Below are 16,670 nucleotides of genomic sequence, written 5' to 3'. Positions count from 1 at the left end.
GAAGAAGAAATCATAAAGCTCCCCTACTGGGTAGATAGGGCCTTGGAAACCTAATGAGGGGATTCATTGACTAAATATTTATTGAGAGCCTACTAGGTGTGATACATCACGGTGACAATCTGATTCTTTGCCTGGACTAGCAGGGTTACTCCTGCCATATCATACTCAGAAGACCACAGACATTTTCAAATGTGGGAAATCTAGAAAGAAGAGAGGAGGGAGAAGTTGCTTGAAAAATGGTAAATCCCTGTTATTTAAGAAAAAATCCAAACTCATCTTTTGCACATCTGGCCAATCCCAGCTTCTGAAGCAGTTACATTTAGTGGGGCTTGCTGAGCAGCTGGTGGGTTGCTATTACAGCCACCAAATGCATTTGCTCCTGAAGCCTGGGCTGCCTACAAAATGAGCAATAAAGGATGTGTGTTTAAGATGGGTCTGCACACTTCCCCTGGAAATGCAAAACTGCCAGGATAAGCGGGTAAGTGCTTTGGGGATTTATTCCAGTTTCACTGTGTCCTAGTAAATCAGTTATGGGAAGAGTAATCTAATATCAGCGGGGGATTACTTCTGTAAGCCTTCCTCACCTGCCTTTTAGAGCCAAACTTCCAAATTTAAACGGACACCGTCAAGTTGTCTGGACCCCATATTTAGGGACTGGTAGGCCAATTTTGGATGATGGTTCTCAGTCAGGAGGAAAGCTGAATATACCTTTTAGGAGTCTCTTCCTGTCTAGCTCAATACTTAGAAACAATAGATAGAATGCACCAAGTAACACTGTAATGAAGTTTATGTGACCTAAGTAACCAGGTAACCAGGGTCAACAACTGCAGAAATCTGAGGATATTGGGGGGGGGGGGTCATACTTAAAAGAAAAAAAAAGGAAAGGCAAGAGGTCATTAGACTAGTTAGCTCTGGAAGAAGGTATTGAAATTGGAGGCAATTCAATCATCATCCAATGAGATACCATTTATAGATGGGCAGGGAATGGTGCAGAAGGATTCAGAAATAGTGATAAGGAGTTTCTGAAGTCCAACTAACAAATGGCAGTTTTGCAATCCTCACCTTTCCTTCTCATTCATCTTGCATTTAACGAGTGGCCATAAGGCTAAACTGGTCTAACATCTGCTTGTCAGGCAGGCCCACGAATGTCATTCAGACACAGAAGCATAATTTTAAACATCTTCAAAAGAAGAAACACTCCATGGTGTGGCTCACTAAGTTTCATGTGTTAGTGTTAGTGTTTATAGATATTTTTGTATATACACTCAACTCTCATCTTCTCTCCACCACTGCTAGAGACACTTCTATGCACCATCCAGTCTTGTTTAGATACATCAAAAGGGAATGAGAAAAATTTGGACCATTTGACACAAGGAATGCCACTCATTGGTTGAAAAACATCAGATCAATGGCATCATTTTTCTTTAAAATGTCTAAGAATTTTTTGTGTGTAGAATCCAATGTTCTGGCTAACAGGGCAAAATACTGGTGTTCCTTCCAAGCTCTCTGGCTGAGGAGAATTAAAGGTTAGAGCTTCGGGTTCGTGCAAACATATGACAGAAAGGACTTTTGTTAGTTTTCAAACTCTCTTTCCACCAGACCTCAAAGTGAGGAGCTAATTCAAAGGTATCTCTGTAGCACAGAAATGCAGTGGGAAGTTCTGAAGTAGATGATACATAGAAGAACAGTAAGGTTGAGTTAAAATACAGATACAGGGGCAAAACCTATGGGAAAAGGCAGTGGTGAGGGGGGTGATGTAAGTGGGTTGGATCAGATTTCAGTAGCAGGAGGTGAACATTTCAGATACAATAATGTAGAAGAGAGAAAGAGAGAGAGAGAGAGAGAGAGAGAGAGAGAGAGAGAGAGAGAGAGAGAGAGAGAGAGAGAGAGAGAGAGAGAGAGAGAGAGAGAGAGAGAAAGAGAGAGAGAGAGGGAGGGAGGGAGGGGGGAGAGAGAGAGGGAGAGGGAGAGGGAGAGAGGGAGAGGGAGAGAGAGGGAGAAGAGGCAGAGAGAGAGAGGGAGGGAGAGAGGGAGAGAGAGAGAGTGAGTGAGTGAGAGAGAGAGAGAAAGAGAGAGAGAAAGGGAGGGAGAGAGAGAGGGAGGGGGAGAGAGAGAGAGGGAGAGGGAGAGAGAGAGGGAGGGAGAGGGAGAGGGAGGAAGAGAGAGAGAAGAAAAGAGAGAGAAAGAGAGAGAGAGAGAGAGGAAAAGAGAGAGAGGAAGAGAGAGAGAAAAAGAGAGAAAGAGGAAGAGAGAGAAAGAGAGGGAAAGGGAGAAGGACAAGGAGAGGGAGAGGGAGAGAGAGAGAGAGAGGGAGAGGGAGAGGGAGAGAGAGAGAGGAAGAGAGAGAGAGGAAAAGAGAGAGAGAGAGAGAGGAAAAGAGAGAGGGAGAGGGAGAGGGAGAGAGAGAGAGGAAAAGAGAGAGGGAGAGGGAGAGGGAGAGGGAGAAGGAGAGTGAGAGGGAGAGGGAGGGAGGGGGGGGAGAGAGAGAGAGAGAGATGAAGGCAAGGACAGTTCAGACTGGGTTCCAAGAACCCAATATATGGAAAGGAGATTCATTTGAGAGATATAGAGAGTCTCTAGGGTTCATAGGAACAATGACAAAAGAAGTGATCTACATTTGGCCATCCACAGATAGCAGCAGCTCAGTGGTTAGACCATATTTTGGAAGGAAATTCTTTTTTCAAAGTTGTGGCTGAAGAGAAATACACAGAGCAGCCTCATGAGGGTTAAAACCTAATTAATTCTAAGTTTGGAAGCTGCTCTCTCTCTCTCTCTCTCTCTCTCTCTCTCTCTCCTCTCTCTCTCTCTCTCTCTCTCTCTCTCTCTCTCTCTCTCTCTCTGTCTCTTCCTCTCTCTGTCTCTCCCTCTCTGTCTCTGTCTCTGTCTCCCTTTTCCTCTCTGTCTGTCTGTCTGTCTCTCTATTTTGTTGTTGTTGCTGGGATTTTTCCCCATACAGAGTAAATTATACCTTTTTGCTTGGGTCTCTATTTGTACACAGGTATTGTAATTTTATTAAGCATGTCAAGGAAAGACAAATCCCAGAGAAATAATTAGTGGAATGGATTCTAAACTCATTTTCTGCACGTTTGAATTACAGATGAATAGGCTGGCAGACCTGAAACCCAGGGAGGATAGTGCAGCCAGCTGGGGCTCTATTTCTGGAGACTCACAGCAGCTATCACAGGCACACACTGGAATTTTAAATGAAAATGCCATTGCTGGCCAAATGTTAGTAGGGATTTTTTTTTAATGGAACACACACACATATACACACACACAGAGCTACACTCAAATTCACATATATATACTCAGTAGTTGTGGAAAATCATTTAAGGCTAGAGACTAGCCAATCAACTGTAAGTCATTGGTCAAGACTCCAGAAGCCCTTGCTGCAGCCCCTCGGAAAGTCAGAGCTAAGAGATACAGGGCTCAGTGTGGTCTTTTCCCAGTAAAAAAGGAAGCATTTGGTGAAGATGTCCATAATTACACGTAATGTTCTCGGGGGTTGATGTAAGATCTTCCGGGGTCTGCGTTTTGCTGATGCTTGTCACAGCTCCAGTCTTTGTAACATGTCTGACTGTAAAGAGGGTACATCTGCTGAAGCCCGTCTTCCCCTTCTGGATGTTCATCTTCGTAGTCCAACTGCCTGCCATTTATGGCAGTCTAGAAAGTCAAACATGGCTTACGTTAAACACATCAGCTGTTTGCATCATTCTAATTCTCTGTGACTAAGGATATGCCTCAGTCTAGTCCCCACACCCCTCAGTCCTGCAGCCTGCTACCAATAATGGATTGGCCACTACAATTTTATTATTTGGGAGTTAAAATACACATCATTTTGGAGGCACTCGGCAAAAGTGGCGCTTATTCCCAGGACACAAAACATCAGACAAATGAGGTTCAGCTTTCTGAATTTAAAGACAATGTCACCCATTGACAATTTGAATTTAAAGACAATGTCACAATTTTGAGTTCCAAATTCTCTCTTCTTCCCACTCTCCCTCCTTCCCTCTCCCTGAGCGGGCAAAGCTTAAGAGTTTCTACCAACAAGGTCTCCAAGGCAGATGTTAGGAACAGAGACACAGTCAGTTCAGGGAGTTCAAACCCATAAGAAAGCCAAAAATCAAACAAAGAGAACTTGGGAGTTGTGTATAGGAAGGTCTTAGTAAGCCAAAGGATTTTAGAAATGATCTAGTTTACTATTTTCATTGCACAGCTAAAGAAATAGAGGCCCAGGGAGGCTGTGTCTTAGCTGAAATCATAAAGGTAGTTAATGGATGAGTCAGGATATGAACCCAGGTCCTTCCACAATGCCATAAAAATCTGTAAGAAACGGTACCCCTGCCCACATGCCCTCTCCCAAAAAATTCCCACAAAATCCCTTTAAGAGTTAAAATTTCTTTCATTTCCAAATTTTCAATTAGAAATTAAAAAATGTTTAAATGTCTTCAGCTTTTAACACAGTGCCTGGCACATGGTAACTGCTTAATTAATGTTTATTGACTATATGACTGATATTAACAACCTAGGAGGGAAAAGAAGGGGGGAGGGATCTGATCTGCTAGTTTTTCTCAACCAAGGGAACATTTTTAAGATGGTCATTTCCTTTCTTCTACTGAAACTATCATGTTATAAGTAAATATTTATTTACATGGTCAATTACTTTATAACTCTTTGGTCAATTAAGTTAATTTCCTATTGTATAAATCAATCAATACAGATTTTCTTATGTTAAATAAACCCAACATATTCCATCTCTTAAAAAAGTTTAAATTTCTTCCTTGTTCTCTTTCTAGCTTATGTCATACTTGAAACCTATTATGAAATACATTACTTATAATTCTTAGTAGTGTCTAGGCCAGCATCATTCATCTTCCAGTCCAAGGCAGGGATTTGTGGGTTAAAAAGCAATTTCAAATGTATACCTTCCCCATGTATTTAGTATTTAGGTTTTTTTTCCCCCATCTATAAGACCTACTACTTCCAGCTTCCATCTCTATATAGTAATTAATTTGAATATTTAAAAGACAGAGAGGCTGGTGGTGGAGAATTGTGTTCATTTACAAATCAAAATTATAGTTTGTGTAAAGAGGCATTAGACTAGGACATCATAAATAAATAATCCCTCTCTGAAGGCTTCTTTCTTTCCTTTTTTTTCTTTTAAACCCTTACCTTCTGTTTTTTTTTTTTTATCAGTTCCAGGACAGAAGAGTGGTAAGACCTAAGCAATCTGGCCTAAGTGACTTGCCCTGAGAGGGTCACAAAGCGAGGAAGTATTGAGGCAAAATTTGAGCCCAGGTTGATCTACTCTGCTGTCTAGTCACTAAGGGTTATTTATTTCATTGGGCAAGATATCTATTGTTTAGGAAGGACAAACGCTAAATGTTTTATCAAATTTTATTCCATCAGACACTCAAAGAGAAAACTGAACATAAGGGGAAAAAAATAAAGAAGGATCTTCATAAGCTTCACATAGTGCTTCACTTCTATGAAAACTTTAGTCTGGTCAAAGTTCATGCCTAGAATTAAAACCTGTTACTTACAGAATGCTGAAAGCTGCCTATTTCTCTTTCTTTGTACTGACTCTGCAAAGGAAAGTGTTCTCTCTGTAGAAAAAAAAATAAAACAACAAAACAGAAACATTGGCTTTTATCACATATACATAAGTATTGCAAAACATCTGTACATAACACTAAGAATAGCATTTAAAAAACTAGCTATAAAATTTATTAAATATCTATTAAATTCACAAAAAAAATCCTCAGGGAAATATTGAAAATAAAGCAGGAAGGAAAGGAGTGTAGCAGTAGCAAATATTAAAACAATAATCACAAAAATTACATGGTACTAGGTTAAGGCAAAAAGAAGTTGGTCAGAATAGATTAGGTATATACAACATAAAGAAGCAAATGAACATAATATTTGATAAGTCCAAAGACTCCAATTCAGGGTGGAAGATTCATTCTTCAATAGAAAACTGCTGGGAAAACTATAAAGAAACATCAGAAATTACATATAGACCAGCATCTCACACCATATACCAAGATATATAGACCTTTAAATGGATACACCACTTAGACATAAAAAATTATATCATAAATAAAGCAAAAAACTACCTTTTATGTTGAAGAGTTCATGTCCAAACAAGGGATAAAAGAATCAGTGAAGATCAAATGTACAATTTTGAGGCTATAAAATGAAAAGCTTTTTGTGTAAATGAAACCAATGCAGCTAGGAAAGAGTTAACTGGGAGAAAAATTTTAGGATAACTTTCTTTGATATGAATCGCCAAGATGAATAAAGGATATGCTTCAAATATATGAGAACAGGAGCCATTTCCACAATAAATAAGTGGTCAAAAGATATGAACAGTTTTTAAAAAAAAAATCTAACTACATGAAATAATGTTCTAAATCACTAATAATTAGAGAAAGAAAAATTAAAATAGTTTTCATGTTCCACCTTGCACCTATGGACATAGGTGACAAAAAAAGGAAAATGATCATTGTTGGAGGTGGCAATGGAAAAGAGACTCTCTAATGAACTGTTGGTGGAATCGTGAAGTGGTCCTGAGATTTTGGAAAGCGATTTGGAAGTATGTTTGAAAAATCACTATATTCTACAAACCCTTTGATCCAGAGATTTCACTACTAGGTCTATAAGCCAAAGAGATTAAAGAAAGAACAAAAGGAAGCAAATGAACTAAAATAGTAATGCTCACTTTTTTGTTATAATAAAGAACTGGAAACAAAAGAGATGTCCATCAATTGCGGAAGAGATGGACAAATTATGGCATATGGATGTGCTTTATACTATATTATTCTATATACTATATGCCTTATCCTATACTATATATTATACTAAGTATGATAATGTCATAAAAGATGAAAAGCCTGAATTGATGAATTGATGCCAACTGAAGTTGGTTGTGCAACTTATACAATAACAATAGCATTCTAAAGATGGATAACTTAGAAAGTTTTAAGAACTCTGAATGAAGCAATAACCAGCCATGATTTCATAGGACAATAAATAAATAAGCAGTGAAGTATGTCTGTTTTGGGTATACTTTCTAAAGGCTCCTGGACATGGACACAGTAGTAATTTGTTTTGATAGATTATGAATATTTCTTATGAGGGTTTTGCTTTAATTTTTTCCTTCTAAATGGTGGGGGAGTGGTAGGAAGAGAAAACAAATGCTTGTCAGTTGAAAAATAAAAATTCAAGATAATCCTGTCACCTGGGAATACAAGTCTTGCTCTCCTACCTCTATATTTGTTATGATGGTATGAGAAAAATGCAGAAAAGAAATATACTCTATGGAAAAACTTTTTACATATATTTTTATATACACTGCAGTCATGGCCCAACAGGAAGGAAGGGAATCTCTCAGCTGGCCTCAATCTTAGATTTCAGATAGGATTAAAATTGGGAAAAATATGCTTTGTTCTATATAATGGTCTTTGTTCTTGAGTTTATCATCCACTCTGTAGCTGAACTCTCCTACATTTGTTGTTGTCTGCCCCATTTAGAGTATGGTGTGAGCTCCATGACAGAAGAACCATCGCGTTTTTCTATTTGTATCTCCCTCTCCCCCAAGCTTGAAACATGATAAATACTTAATAAATATTTTTTCATTTATTTGTTCATTTATCCCTTCCTCTATCCCATACCACTAACGCAAGAAAATACCATCTCAAAACTCATATACAAAGAACAGAGCTTGGCACCTAGGAGGCACTTAATAAATTCTGGTTGATTTATTTATTAAAGAAATAATTATTTCTCAGTTTTTGCAGAGGATGGTCAGCTCTCAATAATCCACAGGAAGATTGTCTACTTTGCAATAATAATTCTAGTTCGTGTTCATATAGTTTTCTAGTTTACAAAATGATTATCTTATGGCAAGCACATTTTCTGTGACAAATGTTCAGACAGCCAATTCCTCTCACCATCACAGACAAGCTTCTAGTCCAGCCAGTATCTACACCAGAAATACAAACTAATACAAGCCTGAGCCAAATATAATTAGGAAAGTATACAGGCTGCCCCAGAGCCCTGAGAAAGAAGAACCAAGGCAGGCAGACTTCTCTACCTGTTTATCTGTTGTTTTAGATCATTCTGGCCCCTGTTGTTCCTTTCATAGTCTGAATCATTGAAAACTGCCTCCAGGAACACTTAGGTGACTTAGAGTATCAGGTCTGGAGAGAGGAGGTCTTGGGGACCTTAGTTACCTCCTAGCTGTGTGAGCCTGGGCAAAGCACTTAACCTCAATTGCCTGGCCAGTAAAGGCAATTCTTCTGCCTTGAAACTAATACTTAGTATTGATTCTAAGACAGAAGGTAAGGGTTAAAAAAAAACTAAAAAAAACTAAACAACCTTTTTCTCTGTCATCGTAGTATCTAAATTGAACCTGGAAAAATTTCCAAAGTATTATAGTTTTTTTTTTTAGTAAACCTTATTCTCTCTATTAAGTATCAATATCAAGAAGATAGAACTGTGTCCTTTTCATTTCTGAATTTCCCATGGCACCTTAGAAGTGTTCAATACATGTTTGTTGAATTGAATGAAAGTACTTCAGAACTTTCTGAACTAAGGACAGAAGAAGATGCCTAAACTACCAAAAAATTAATTCATTCTTTTGAGAAAATGTGTCTAGATTTTTAAAAAAAGATCATCTCAGTAATATTATTACCTCCCTTACAGGCTAAGCATTCTTTATGTCACAATAGTGCATCATTGCATTGGGTCAGGGTGTGAAGGAATAATAAAACTTCTCTTTTGCAAATGGCAGTGATTTTCTGGCAACATCAAAATCAACCATTTTCTATAGCAGATGACCTGTTTTTGTTTCTAGATGTGACAGTTTTATTGTATAACATATATACGAAGGATAGTGAAAGAACTTTCAGACAATTTCCACTTTCCAAAATGTACAAATTATTGTTCTCAGACCTTGGGCTTAGAAAAGATGTCTATCAATCTTTACTGTACCCAGGGCTTCTCTCAGCTCTATGTTTGCTCTCCTTTGTTATTCTGGGGTAGAAAACCTAGTCAATTGTGGTGGCAAGGTAAAAAATATTTTAAAATAGCCTACTACCTTTAGGGAGCAGCAATAAAATTTGGATTTGGAAAAACTGCTTGTAAGAAGATGGGGTTTCCAATGGGACTTGAAGGAAGAACCAGGGAAGCCAGGAGAGGAAGCTGAAGAGGGAGAGAATTCCAGGCAGGAGGAACATTCAATAAAAATGAAAAGAGTTGTTGGAAAATGGCATGTCTTAGGTGAAGAATAGCAAGAAGGTCATTCTTATTGGATCTCAGAGAACACTGGGGAGTAAGGTGAAAAAAGACTGGAAAAGCGGGGGGGGGGGGGTCAGGCTATAAAGTATTTTTAAATGCCAAATAGAGGATTTTATATTTGATCTTGGAGTTAACAGGAGACTATGTAGAATTTATCAGATAGGAAGGTGACATGGTTTTATGATTAAAATGATCTCTAGAGATGGATTTGGGGATAAGAATATAAGTTTATAGGTATCAGGTTTATTGGTTAGGCTAGTATCATAACCAATAAAGTGATACAGGTCTCCAAGGCTCTCTTACAACTAGGGATAAGCTGGGCTGGGTCATCCAGCTCAAAAAATAGACTTTTAGAAGCTCATTATTCAGCTTCTTTCTTGAATGTCTGAAGACAGTTTTAATTTGTTGATAACTAATTAAGAGATGGTCCATCAACCTAGTCACTCCTCTCCACCCCCAGAGGCGAAGAAAAGAATGCTTTTGCCCTTTATTTATTTACTAAATTCTGTCCAAAAGGAAGCTATTCCTTGGGATTCCTAAAGGCAAAGAAAGTACAATAATTAGCAGACTAGATAGTATCTCTGACCCAGATTCCAGGCATAGGAATACCCAATGATTCTCCCTAATAGATAGAAATTAATACAGTATATGAAAAAAAGATTCGCACAATGGTTGGACCTGAGCTTCACAAAGACCCCATTGATAGCTGAGTAGATGATATTCTGTAGTGAATTACTGTAATGTACTAGAGAGAACTGAGAAATGGAGACCAACAAGCAGGCTGTTCCAATAGTTGAGTTCAATGTGATGAGGACCTATCCAGGGCTGGTTAGCAGTCTTAGGAGTGGCTAAGAACAGTATATTCTCCCTTTGTGCAAATAATTTATGGGTGTCTATTTTAATACCTGAATGTAGCCATTGTGAAAATACTAAAGGCGATTTAAAAATTAAACCATCTTATTTAATTTGCTGGCTTTTCTCTTAAATCTAAGCATCCTAAAATGATTGATGTAGCATGTGAAGATATCTAGGAGACCAATGAATGCATGATCCTCATTTTACATGGGAAGAAACTGGGCTATAAAAATGTTAAGTGACTTGCTGAGGGTCACACAAGTAATAAGTACCTGAGGCAGATTAGTGCTGAAACCAGGTCTTCTTGATGCCAAGTCCAGGGCCCTCCCCTCCACAACAAATGCCCCCAAGAGCCATAACCCTCCCCAGGAGGAGTCAGCACTTTTAGCCAGCCATTCTTCTTTAAGTGTAACCTAATTGTTTATTTTTCTTTCTATAATTCATTCTCATTTCATAGTGGCTTTCAAAAATGCATGCTTATCTGCTTGTATACATAACATGTACTTAGTACAAGGCCCTAGGGATGCCAGGAGCAGAAATAGCTGTGCACCCGAGGTTTCAGGGCCATGCACATAACTGCTCACAGCTCCCCAGGGCTATTTAGAAAGCAGAGAGAGATGCTGCGGATGCCAGTAGGAGGTGGGAAGCATGATAACAGAAGCAAGCCTCTAGGTGGGAGAAGCCAGTATATGGACAGAGAACGAGGTGCAGCAGTAAAAGGATGGAAAGGAAGACATTTCAGCTGTGTCGAAGATTGTACTGGGATTTGAGATATTTTACAGCTTGTACATGGGGGAGCAGATGATTCAGAAAAATTATAGACTAGGATGCTGAAAGATCTGAGACACGCATTGATCGGTAGGTCCTGGGTTCAAAGCTGACCTCAGACACATCCTATTTCTGTGACCCTGGGCAAGTCATTTAACCCCCTGCTACATATCCCTTACTGTTCTGCCTTGAAACCAATACATAGTATTGATTCCAAGAGAGAAGGTAAAGGCTTTAAAAAAAAGAAGAAGAAGAAATCACATTTCTCATCAAGAACAGGTCATGCCAGGATAACTTCATTTCCTTTCCTAGCAGGGTTGCTCATTCAGGGGAACATTGTAGATAAGAGTTTACCTGGATTTCAGTAAAGTACTTGATGGAGTTTCTTATGCTATAATTCTTATAGACAAGTTGGAAAGATGAGGGCTAGAAAAGAGTGCATTTAATGGGATTCAGAACTGGCTAAATGATTGGACCAAAAAATAGCTATCAATGATTTGATGGCAACTGATAAGGATACTCACAGTGGAGTGTCTCATGGATCTATATCTGGGTTTGTACTATTTACATTTTAGCAATGTCCCAAATAAAAGCTTAAATCAAATGCTTATCAAATTTGCAACTCACACAAAAGTGAGGAGGATTGTTAATATTTTTCGAGATAGTCAAAGATAGGGGGGAAAAGCTATATAAATAAGCTTGGGCATTGGGCTAAATGTACTAATATGAAATTTAAAAGGACTTAGATTTTTAAAAAATAGCTTCACATGTTCAAAGTGGAGGAGGCATGGTTAGATAATAATTTATTTGAAAAAAAGTTTTGAGGATTTTTGTGAAACTAAAAAGCCCTATAAGTTCAATTCAACTCCTGTCAATAGTATAATATGTCATCTAAAAATAAAGCCACCTGCTTTTTTTGGGGGGTGGGTGGGTTGAGGGATATAATGTTAAAGGTTAGACATTGTTACATTCAATTCAGGATACCCACATTTTAGAAAGGACATGAATAAAATGGAGAATAGCCAGAGAAGGTTTACTAGGATGAAGGCTTTTGAGATTATGATGGATTAATTGAAAGAATTGCAGTTGTTCAGTCTAAACCAAGAGATGGAGCAATTCAGAATACATGGGAGAAAATTGTAGTTTTCTTCAAGTATTTGAAGGATTATCACTTGAAAGAGGGATCAAACTTGTTCTGTTTGGCCCTGTAGGTATCTATCAATGGGTTGAAGCTGAAAAGAGGGAAATTTAAGCTTACTAGAGAACAGTCAAATGTTCCTAACAATTGGCAGTATCCAAACCAAACATGGAACAACTAATAGGTTTAATATTAGAAAAGGAGTGAGATAAGACTGTATATTGTTACCTTATTTAACTTAGATGTAGAGTACATCATGCGAGATATCAGTCTAGACAAATCAAAAGCCAGAATTAAGGTTGCAAGGAGAAATATCAACAATCTTAAATAAACAGATGATGCCACTCTGGTGGCAGAAAATGAAGAATTAAGAAATCTCTTGATGAGGATGAATGAGGAAAGTATAAAAACTGGCTTGAAACTTAACATCAAAAAATTATGATCTTGGCAACTTGTCCCATCACTTTGTAACCGCGAAAATGTGGGTTTCAAGACTGTGAATTGCCAAAACTGTAAAGATAATTTTTAGTGTCTTGATTATATCAAAAATAAGTGGTCGCCATTGGGAAAATTCCCAAATATGAAAATACCCAAGTCAGCTGAGTTTTATGGAGATTTTAATTAATACAAATGAAGGAATTAAGAAAAGGGAGAGAGAGAGAATAAGAGAAAATAGTATGAAGGGCCTAGACCAAATGTCCTAGGCCTGAGCCTTAAGAGAGACTAGTCAGTCTTTTATCACTCAAAACAAGATTTGTCCCAAGCAAAACTCCAGTCTTTCACTGAAATCCTCAACTCCTGAACTGAGTTCAGAGAGCCAGCTCCTCCAAACTAACTCCAAACTCCCCTAGTCCAAATTCCAACCCAGTTCAGAGAGAGCCAGCTCCTTTTAAAGAAAAATTTATCTTATGTCACCTCGCCTAAATTTTCATATCTACCAATTATAGTAGACGTTTTCCCCAGGACTGTCCATTCTTAGTTCACATCTTCTTTTGTTATCACCTTCTCTGAGTAGACTAAAATTTCACACCTCTTTGCTAAGCTTGCCCTTTGTAAGTTGCTTGACCTTTTAGTGATTAATTTGACCTTTATAGGTACTTAGTACCCTTTTGTATTAGATCTAAAAATAGACCTAGCTTAAGGTTTCAGCTTCACTATAAGTATGATTTGGGGACTTTTCATTGTTCAGTAAGGAGTTTACAATTTTATCTTCCCCTAAGGCACTAAGTATGGGTGGAGTAATGTTAAAATCCCATTACAGTCCTGATCAAGTACCTCCATTGTTACAATAGCTGAATAGATTAACCAAATCTTCTAAGTCTGAGCAATTTTAAGATTCACAACTTCCTGGCAAAAAGAGGAAGAAAAAAAATAGAAGCAGTGTCAGATTCTATATTTTTGAGCCCAAAGATCACAGCAGATGATGATGTTAGCCATGAAATTAAAAAATGCTTGGGGGAAGTTGGTGGCTAAGTGGATGGAGAGCCAGACCTGGAAATGTGAGGTCCTGGGTTCAAATATGACCTCAGACACTTGGTTAACTGACTGACCCTGGGCAGGTCACTTAGCACTAATTGCCTAGCCCTTACCACTCTTCTATTCTTGGAACTGAAACTTTATATCTTTTCTAAGACAGAAAGTAAGGGTTTAAAATTTGTTTAATTAAACATTTTTTAAAAGATGCTTGCTCCCCAGAAGTAAAACTATGGTAAATCTGGTCTTAAAAGCAGAGATATCATCTTACCAACAAAGGACTGGAAAGTGAGAACAAACAAACAAAAAAAGATTGGTGGGGTTGGAGTGGGGGTGGCTCAGAATGGACACTTTCCAATAGCGGTGCTGGAGAAGACTTTTGAAAGTCTCTTGCACAACAAGGAGATCAAATTAGTCAATACTTCAAGAAATTAATTCAGATTATTTACTAGAAGGTCCAATACTGAAGCCAAGGCTCAGATACTTTGGCCACAAAAAGAGAGACAAGATTCGTTGGAAAAAATTCTGATGTTGGGAAAGATTAAAGGTAAAAGGAGAAGGGGATGAGAGAGGATGAGATGGATAGATAGAGTCATAGAAGTAATGAACATGAGCCTGGATAAATTTTGGGAGATAGTGGAGGACAGAAGGATCTGACAAACTATGGTGCATGGGCTCATGAAAACATGGAAAGACATGATTGAATGATTGAACAATGATGACAATAAAGTAGAATGGACAGCCTCAGGGAATAATAGCACTCCTTTATTAGCAGTCCTCAGAGGTAGAAACATCTCCCTTTGAGTACACTGTAGAGGGCATTCTTATTTGAAAATCAATGAAGCATTGCCTAATATGCACCAGGCTGTACCAGGATTGACTAGGATGTCTTTGAGGTGAGACAAGTAGGTGGCTAAGTGAATTGAGAGTCACATCTACAGACACCAGTTCCTGTGCTCGAAACTGGCCTCAAAGACTTTGTAGCTATGTGACTCTGGACAAGTCACTTCTCCCCCAGTGCCTAGCCTTTACTGCTCTTTTGACTTTGAACCAATATAAAGTACGAATTCTAATATGGAAGGTAAATATTTTTTAAAAAAGAATCTCTGAGGTCCTTCTAACTGTGAGTTTTGTGGGAGGTTAGTGTGTGTGTGTGTGTGTGTGTGTGTGTGTGTGCCAAGGGGATGCATACAACATAGCATTTGTATAGATTTTTTGATAAGGTATGGCTTATTAATAATCAAGATTTAAACTAGAGATCAGGAAATGAAATATATCTGCTTTCTTCCATAGGGGATTAATGAAGATTATATACAAACACACATACCATAGCTTTACTTGTCTTAGGAATCAATATGAAAAAAACATAAACAAAAAACTAATGTTTATTCAAATGGTGCATTGCCAAGCTGTTGATCTTATAAGAGAAAAGAAAGTGTCCAGAGGTTTTAGGGATAGGGGAGGGTTGGGTTAATGTGCCCTGATGTAAGCCCATAGGTTTGCATGTGAATGTGAATAAGTGGATATCTGATACAGGGCACTCCCTTAATCAACCATCTCTACTCTGGACTCAGGTAAGTCAGAAAGAAAAGGTTTGAAAGCAGGGAGGGATCTGTCACAAATGGGATTTCTCTAGAAAAGATCTTGGTTTTAGTTTTAACCAAGTGAGCTGAGAGAGAGAGTGGCAATGAATGGGAACAGTATGAAGGGGAGGGAAAGATGGGTAAGGGGAGAGAAGGAGAGAGACAGACAGACAGACAGAGGAGAGATAGAGAGAGACAGAGAGGCAGAGAGGGAGACAGACAAGAGACAGAAAGACAGAGAAAGAAGGAAAGAGAGAGAGAGAAGAAGAAGAAAAGAGACAGAGAGAGAAGGGGGGAAGAGGGGAGAGAGAAAGGGAGAGATGGTGAGAAATAGGCAAAACAGACAAGCAGATATTGCAGGATAGATATAAAGCTGACTATTGAGATAATTATAAAAACCTGATTTTTTAATTAAACCGATTCAAGAGAGGTCATGTGGAACAGTGAGCTACAAACACGGGAACCTCTGAGCTTTAGCATTGGCTCTCCCATTAGCCAACTAACTGGTTATGCCTTGATGTTAAGCCTCAAAGGCCTTGAATGAGGCATTTGAATTCTTTGGGCTTCAGTGTTTTCATCTATAAAATAGAGGTGGTGTTTTAGTTGGATTTTAAGGTCGTCTCCTCCTATAAAAACTCTGACTTGATGATCTTCATTAATTCACTATTGAAACAAGAACAGTTGTATTTCACTACCTCATTAGTTGTTTAAGTCTTGACTGCTGAGGGGCCATTCCTTATCAAGAAATCTTTTGTGAACTCAATGTATGATATGTTGTATTTATTGGAGCAGAGTTCAATATGGTGTGCTTTACTGGAGAAAAGTCTTTAAAGAAGAGAATCTTTAAAGTGTTGCCAGCGAGGCACAAACACATTGGGTAAGCTTGTTTGCTGTGCATAAATCAGTGGCGAATAAGACATGGTCATGTATCCTGGTGTTAGAAGATCATAATTTTACAAAATGGGAACAAAAATTTCATAGGATCAAAGATTTAGAGCTGGAAAGGTCCATAGTGGTCATCTAGTCCAAACTCCTCATTTTATAAATGAGGAAACTGAGGCCAAGAGAGACTAATCATTTATCCAGGTTCCTATGAATATCAAGTAACAGGATGGGGATCTAAAACCAGGTTCTTTGACTTCAAATCCAAATGCAAATTTCCAGTGTACCATACTGGTGGGTAATTGACCCAATCTAGCCAAATGGGTTGCTCTGGCAATATGTAGGACACTAACAAAATCCAACTGTCCTCCCTATCTCTAGAACTCCTGATCCAACTCAAACTGCCTTAATTTCAGATTTAGAAACAGTTTGATTTCAGAAGTGAAGGAAGGTAGGTGGCTCAGGTAATTGGGAGCCAGGCCTGGAAAAGGGAGGTCCTGGGTTCAAATACTTACTAGTTGTATGATCCTGAGCAAGTCACTTAACCCCCATTGCCTAGCACTTACTCTGCCTTAGAACCAGTACACAATATTGATTCTAAGATGGAAGATAATGGTTTGGGGGAAAAAAAGGAAAGGCTTCCCTTCTAAAACTACTACTTAAAATTCTTC

General features: G+C 38.4%; 1 protein-coding gene across 1 annotated transcript in view; it reads right to left on the bottom strand.

The window, feature by feature from the left end:
- Window positions 1-2,983: 2,983 nt before the first annotated feature.
- The window catches only part of NECTIN3 (nectin cell adhesion molecule 3), a 203,227-nt gene continuing 189,540 nt past the window's right edge, over window positions 2,984-16,670 (bottom strand). Inside the window, exons 8-9 of the mRNA XM_007493645.3 lie at window positions 5,544-5,606; window positions 2,984-3,663 (exon numbers count right to left, since the gene is read on the bottom strand). Coding sequence (XP_007493707.2) covers window positions 3,484-3,663; window positions 5,544-5,606 — 243 coding nt within the window. The 3' untranslated portion in view covers window positions 2,984-3,483. The remainder of the gene's footprint in view (window positions 3,664-5,543; window positions 5,607-16,670) is intronic.

The sequence above is a fragment of the Monodelphis domestica genome, chromosome 4 (assembly GCF_027887165.1).
Source record: "Monodelphis domestica isolate mMonDom1 chromosome 4, mMonDom1.pri, whole genome shotgun sequence".
NCBI lineage: Eukaryota > Metazoa > Chordata > Mammalia > Didelphimorphia > Didelphidae > Monodelphis > Monodelphis domestica.
The sequence above is the reverse complement of the archived record's forward strand: the minus strand, read 5'-3'. Positions and strand labels throughout refer to the sequence as shown.